Source organism: Phaseolus vulgaris, chromosome 7 (genome assembly GCF_000499845.2).
Source record: "Phaseolus vulgaris cultivar G19833 chromosome 7, P. vulgaris v2.0, whole genome shotgun sequence".
Taxonomy (NCBI): Eukaryota; Viridiplantae; Streptophyta; class Magnoliopsida; order Fabales; family Fabaceae; genus Phaseolus; species Phaseolus vulgaris.
This window is the reverse complement of record NC_023753.2, coordinates 29960417-29967731: the sequence shown is the minus strand read 5'-3', so window position 1 is coordinate 29967731 and position 7315 is coordinate 29960417. Positions and strand designations below refer to the sequence as shown.

General features: G+C 31.7%; 1 protein-coding gene across 1 annotated transcript; it reads left to right on the top strand.

Annotated features, from left to right (window-relative positions):
- Positions 1–424: 424 nt before the first annotated feature.
- On the top strand, positions 425–6214 carry LOC137829819 (cyclin-H1-1). Its single transcript, XM_068636760.1, is given in 15 exon segments — positions 425–533; positions 1441–1625; positions 1822–1872; positions 2302–2338; positions 2341–2379; positions 2544–2662; positions 2785–2858; positions 3238–3358; positions 3444–3512; positions 3706–3747; positions 4648–4725; positions 5251–5309; positions 5482–5566; positions 5708–5796; positions 5898–6214. Coding segments are annotated over 15 exon segments (1236 nt in total). The 5' UTR covers positions 425–427; the 3' UTR covers positions 5980–6214.
- Positions 6215–7315: the final 1101 nt, after the last annotated feature.

Here is a 7315-nt window from a genome sequence, read left to right as displayed (position 1 = left end):
AATTAGTGTCACTTTGTCATAATAAATAAAAGGATATAAATTTCAGATAATTAAAATCACATTATAAATAAAGTTATTTACAAAAAATAAAAGAAGTTGTTACTAAGACTAAGAGGGCTACATTTAATTATTACCAGTGGATACATAATCACTGTCATAGTTATGAAGTTAGTAAAATAACATTGTAAAAATTTATGAAAGTTAAATATAGTCAATAGTTTGTGATGTACTTTTCAATGATCCCATGGATTTAACAAAGATAATTTATCACACAAATAGAGTGAAAAAAGAAAAAAAATACAATTATGAGAAAAATAAATAAAAGTTCACACTAAAGATTACATAGTTAACATATGTTACATAAAATGTATATATTTAAGATATTGTATACTTTTTATACATAGTTATTTTTTTTAAATACACATTGATGCTGTGTTTTTGCTGGTTAAAGAATAAGCCAAATACAAAAAAACATAATCATCCTCATTTGCGTCCCTTCCCCCAAATTTTTCCCACCACCACCACCACCACTGGTATTGCACCCTTTCTTCTTCGCTGTTCGTCTGCCCCTGTAAATCACTTTTCTTCTCACTTCAGTTATCTTACTTTTTTTAATCTTTATAATTCAAATCTTTCTGCTAGTCTTCTGTTGATTTTGTTATATTGCCTGTTACTCTCCAATTTTTGGACTACTGCGGCTTTGTCACTATTTTCGCACTTGCCCCTTTTCGTTTTCTCTTTTCAATGTTAGGGCTCGAATGCATATATGAATTCTTAGAGCTATTTTCATTGATTTGGTATCTTCTACCCTGACCAAAGTCTGCTATGACATTGCTTCAACAGTAGGGTTTACAGAAATAAAATCGTAAAAGATGATTTATTGTCTCTTTCTTTGCCAATAGTTTGCATATATGTATAGATTTTTATAACTATCCATCCAGATATCTTATCCTTAAATTCAAGAAGATTGTCTAATATTCATGTGTTATTGTTATTCACTCTGACACTGGAATACTAGTTAACGGAGAGTAATGTATAATTCGCAATTGCTGAATTATTTTGTATTTTCCTACACACTTGATGCTTTGTGGGAGGCCGGAACAACTGTATTTTTTAGTGCATTTTAATACAAAATCCTGTAATAGTGACCTAAATTCCTCATCATCTTGTTTAGTTTTATTACTTTATACCTTTGTCTTAACTTACCCCTAATACCTTTGTTTTAACTTACCCCTTATATGGTTAAAAATCTCAGAATCAGTTGAAAACCTTTCTTTTAATACTTTAATGGCCATAGAGTCCTTCATTGTAGTTGTAATATGTCATTCTAAAAGAAAAACATATATGGTTATTTCTTTTATTAGTTTTAGTTTTGGTTTTAGGTATTCAACAATACTTACCGATTAAATTTCCTATGTTTGATAATGTTGATTTCTAAAGGTTCCTCATCACGGACATTGCTATCTGACGACCTCAGCTTGGAGAACCTCGGCCTTAATCTGTGCTTGTCCTTTTTTATTTGTGAATCAAACATAAAAGCAGTTCAGTTAGGGCTCTCATTCTCCATGGCTGATTTTATGACCTCTACTCATCGAGTGAAGTGGATTTTCTCCCCTCAACAGCTGGTAATTTTCTTCGCTTCTGCCTTTGCTATTCATTTAAAATCAAGATTCATAATCACTTTTGCTACCTCAAATGAGGCTGACATAATTTTTCTGTGCAAGAGGGAGTTTTAGGGGAGGGGAAATAGAAAATCTATTTTATGTTATATTATTTGTACAGTTTACTGTTTCATTTTTCTTATATCTATTTTGATTTTAGGTTGAGAAATATAAAGCAGCTAATCAGAGAGCCAAACAAATTCTAGAGAAGGTATACAGACTTTTCCCTTGCCTTATAATTATCTTCATAAACTAATGCAAGTTTTAACCAGCAAGCTTTAGGACCATACAACCTTATAGTATTTGTTGTTGCATATTTTTGTGAACAATGTGGCCTTTTGGGTGCTGTTTTCTCCTTATAACTTGTAGACAGAAATTGGGTTGGTGGGTTTGGGTGCACAACTTGATTTATTTAAGAAGCTCTTGTCACATTAGAACATATGCCATAAATTTGACGATAAACTGCTGGAATAAGTTATTTGAAGGGTTTATTTTGATATGGTACACCAAGAAATTTCTGGACAACCTAAAAAGAGCCTGTGGGAGTCATAAATTTAAATAAGCTCCATATAAACGACTGTATAATATTTTATAAAAGTTTGTTATTTGGCTGCTGATGACTATTAATCTCTTAAACAAGTATGGTGCAACTCTAATGGAAGTAGATGTTGATGGTTCATTTCATATCCTGAACCCCAGATGACTGCAAAAGACACTGGTAATGTCTTTTCCACAAATTTGATTCACTTTTATCTCAATATGTAGACAATAATGTGTCTTTTAATAATTGTTTTCAAAGTGTTTCATTATGTTTTGGTTCCCCCTGATTGTCTGTGTGAGTTTCTATTTTCTACTGTTCACATGGGTAGTATTTCTCGTTAGGTGAGAAGCATTCTCGGACAAAACCTCTTAGTATTGAAGAAGAACAATGCATACGGGTATTTTATGAAAACAAGCTACAAGAAGTATGTAACAATTTTCGCTTCCCTCATAAAATCCAGGTATGCAAGCCATCCTCCAGATATTTTAAATGTAATTGTGATTTGTAAAGCAGTCTGTGATGAGTTGATTAGGGCAACACTGTTTTCTATTATCATTTTTTTAATTAGTTTGGAATATACAGGCAACAGCCCTCATCTATTTTAAAAGATTCTATCTACAATGGTCGGTGATGGAACATCAACCAAAACATATTATGTAAGATTTGCTTTCAGTCAGTCTTATGAGAACCTCTAGTCTAAAGATGAAGATCACACTTGTACTTTTGACAATATTACGATGGAATTTAAATTCATAATTATAGGGACTTTGTTACTTTATTTATTTTTAGATGTTGATATTGGTTGGATGATTGCACCTGGTGCGCCACATACTTTCTGTGGATTGATCATTAGTTTTTCTTTTGGTTAATATTTTTATCCTTTTGATCTAATTCCTTATTTTGTATGGTTTGGTTTGAGTGATCACCTGTTTAGCTGTCATAAGTTTGATGGATTGTATGGTTATTTATATATATTTTTTCAATCTTTCTGTTTTACTTGTTAGTTTTCAGTGTATCAGACTGAATTTTTCTCAGGTTGACCTGCATATATGCTGCTTGTAAGATAGAAGAAAATCATGTGTCAGCTGAGGAGCTTGGTAAGGGGATCTCACAGGATCATCAAATGATTCTCAATAATGAGATGATAGTTTATCAGGCATGGATAGGCCCCAAATAAGAAAATGATCTATTTCTCATTTTTTGTTTTTGTTCATCTTTGACATGAAATCCTTGTTTTGCCGAGTTTGGAATTTGATCTAATTGTTTACGCACCATATCGCTCAGTTGAAGGTTTTATAAATGATATGGAGGTTTGTCTGGTTGGCCTGAGTGGATTTTTTTTAAAATGTTAAATTTATTAAATTATTTTTGCATCTCAGAAAGTTAATAAATATCACAGTTACTCTTTTTCTGGATTAGTAATTTCATGACTTGGCTGATATAAACTGTGTTTTTTTAGTGATTTTATTTTATGCTAAAAATAATATCTATCGGCATAGACAGGAATTTTGCAATGCTGGTGATGATCAGCTTCAAATGCTCAAGGTACTTACTTATATTCCTATTGTCCAACGAAATTGATTGATATCTTGCTGAGCACATTGTTGTGACTGTGAGTAGATGGAACTCTTTTTGCTTTTTATTTATTTGTAGACTGTCTTGTAACATTCGCTCCCACCCCCCATTTCTGTGACAATTGGTGGTAATTGGGGCTGTTTGCTACTTGCTCTTTTCATAAAAGTAACTATTTTCAAATAAATCACTACTAAGATTTTCATGCATGTGCTTCAACTTTTCAAAATAGTAAGAAGCTGAAAAGAATCTAAAATTTGATTGAAAATTAGTTAGTAGGCATTTTTAATAGCTTTGTAGTAATAATTGTCTATTTTTAGAACTGTCTTTTATGATTGTAAACAAGCATAATTTTGCTTTCTTTTCTCAAATATCTCTAAAATTTAAGCACTAGAATATTTTTTTAATATACCCAGTCATTCGTTTTCTATAACTAAAATTTATTCTAAAACATAATGAATTTAAATAATTTATGTTTGGGAACTGCATAGCTTGCAGTTAAATGGTCTCCATCCATCATTGTTCTACTTGAAATGTAAATATATTGCTTTATTTTTAATTGGCATTTAGCAAAATATTGAGTATAAAGGACCATAAAAACAAAAGTTATTGGGGCAATTTCTTTCTATACACTCGGAACATATGAAATGAAAGGTGTGAAGAGGTCAACGTGGGCCATTCTCACATCTGATTCTTTCATGATGAACTTCCAATATGTGTGTATTGATGGGCTCCTATATTCCCTTCTCTTCCGGAGCAATGTTTTTTGTATATGTTTAACCGATGTACTTCCCTAGGTATAAAAACTTCATGCATCTTTTTTATTTGGGCATGTTCACTGGCATTTGATAATTTTTTGTTGATGTTATATAGACTTTGCAAGAGACAGCAAGGTTGGAAGTTGATAAAATGATGCTTACAGATGCACCACTTTTATTTCCTCCTGGGCAGGTATTCTAAAAATAATCTCCCTATCTATATATATAGACAAATAGAGAGAGAGAGAGAGAGTCCCTTTAGCAGTGTTTTTGTTACTGACAGCAGCCACAACACAAGTTTTCCTTGTTCTCTTTTGCCTTTAGGAAGGATTTCAAATAAAAAAATTGCATGTTTTGTAATTAATTTAGGTCAGTGTACTATCCAAAATCAAGTAATCATGTCACAAATCACAACCCAGGCTAGTGAAAATTAATGAACTAAATTTAAGAAAGATTAGTCACCCATTAATCACTTCACATATATATTGATTCACCGTTATCATTATTCTTTAATATCAGTTGATTGTTTCAAAATTAGAAATATGCTTGCCAGGTTTTCCATATCATCAGCAAAACAAAAAACCTAAGCTATACCTCTCAATTACTGATTTGCAACTAAACATTTTCTAGTCAATCTAGATCAATATTCTACTTCAGCTTTGTTTTAAACCATTTTACATCAAAATCTAACCCTACCTGTTTGGTTCTTCTGATGCAGTTGGCCTTGGCTGCTCTGGGTAACTCAAATGCACTGCACAAAGTCGTTGACTTCGATAGGTACAAATAATTGCTTCACATGTTTATTTCCGATAATTTATTCTGAACCTTCCCCCTGTTCTTTTCCCTTTTATTATCTGTTACAAAGTCGTGTAACAAAATGGCCTGCCTGAGATGTGTTATTGTGGTATATATTCACTCTTTATGTCTTTATGCCGACACTTAATTGCAGTTATCTTGGGAGCATTCTTTCCCGTCAGAATTCCATGCATACAATGGCCGAGCTTGATGAATCACTGCATGCAATTGATTCTTGTGTAATTGTTTCTTATTCTGATATTTGTGATTAAACTGAACTACTGATGTGAAATTCCGAATAAACATTTTGTATTAGGCAGCAATTGTGGTTTTTCTTCTGTTTTACATGTGGACCATTGTGGCATTGGATATGTATGCAGGTTAAAAAATACAAAATTCCGTCTGAGAAGGAATTGAAGCATATCAACCGAAAACTGAAGTCTTGTTGGGGTCATAGCTCTCACGACGAGTACTTCCTTCAACCTTATATTGAATTACATGCCGGCCTACAAATCCACCAAAAAGAAAAAACCTTTTGTTCTGTATTAATAACTTTGGCTTTGTTTACAGGGGCAAGAAGCGGGAAAAGAAATCAAAGCACAAGTCCAAACGGAGCTCAAGTGAAGCACAAAATATGCCATCTCTTGTCTAGCGTTATATTCATTTCAAATGGATTGGAATTTTTCAGTTTCTTTTTGTCTAACGTTACCTGATCCTACATGCAAGAGCGTTTGAGGGCAAGGAGCCTTTTGAAAACTCCTGCCTGCTTACTAGTGAGTCTAATTTTGTTGCTTCACTTTATGCCCCTCAATTGACATTCATATTTTGTGCTTGACATTTTACTCAACAGTATGGCTGTGGAAGTACACATATTTTCCCCTCGCCTATGTTCTTTTGTCTTTCTTCCCTGATGAACCCCACCCCCAACTTCTCTATTTCTTAAGTGTTTGTGAATCAATAATTTGTTAACAATTGGTTTATTTCATCAAAACTGACATTTTTTAATTGATTAATTGCTTTACTTTACACCTTCTATGCAATTCCTACAATTTTGAAAACCCTTGTCTATCTATTCTCTTGTCTTTAATTTTGTTTTATTTATGTAAAACTGTCCATTAGATCTGACAAAATTACATGAATGTTTCTTATTTTCAAATGAAATACTCATTTTTATATTGAATTTGTCTAGCATTAGTTCACCTTTTTAATGTACCAATAGAACAGTTTCAGTGACTCTATCTGTGTGCTTTCAAATTGAAGAAAGTAGTTTTCCAATTTGCAAAAACTCCCATCCCAAAGTTTTTACAGTTTCACAATTTGTTTTTGGAATTATTTGATACATTACAATATATAAAACATTTATTTAAATTCAAAATAATGTTTTTAAATTTAATCCCGTAAGGAATATTGTTGAAAAAAAGGAAAAATGCAGAAGCGGGATAAAAAGAGAAAAAAAGGAAATTGAGAAGAAAATAACCTACCCTAACCATGCTATTTTATAATAGGGCATTTTCTTTCGACACTTCGATACTTCTTGAATGATTCATGGAATATATTTAAAATTGTATAATTTAAACATATTTTGAATTGAATAATTTATAATGCATATCTAATTTGAAATAAATTTTTGGGATACATAATCTGGATATATTCAAAATATATTTTAGATTATATAAAAAAATGTGGAATGCATTTCTGATTTCGGAAATGTTACAACCTATATATTTTTGGATTACGAAATAGAATTTTAAATTTGTAAGCATATTTTAAATTATACGTATATTTTCAATTAGAAATCTGAATCACGTAGAATTTAGATTTTTCTAATCTAAGATGGATGTGCTAGAAGAAAACATGATATAGAGGAAGACATCGAATTATTATAGAGGGAGACATTGAATTATAATAGGGGAGTTGCGTTTTGGACCCCCATAGTCTAAAATGCCACTTTCATATATTCTGAAAATTCATTTTTACCGTTTTAAAAT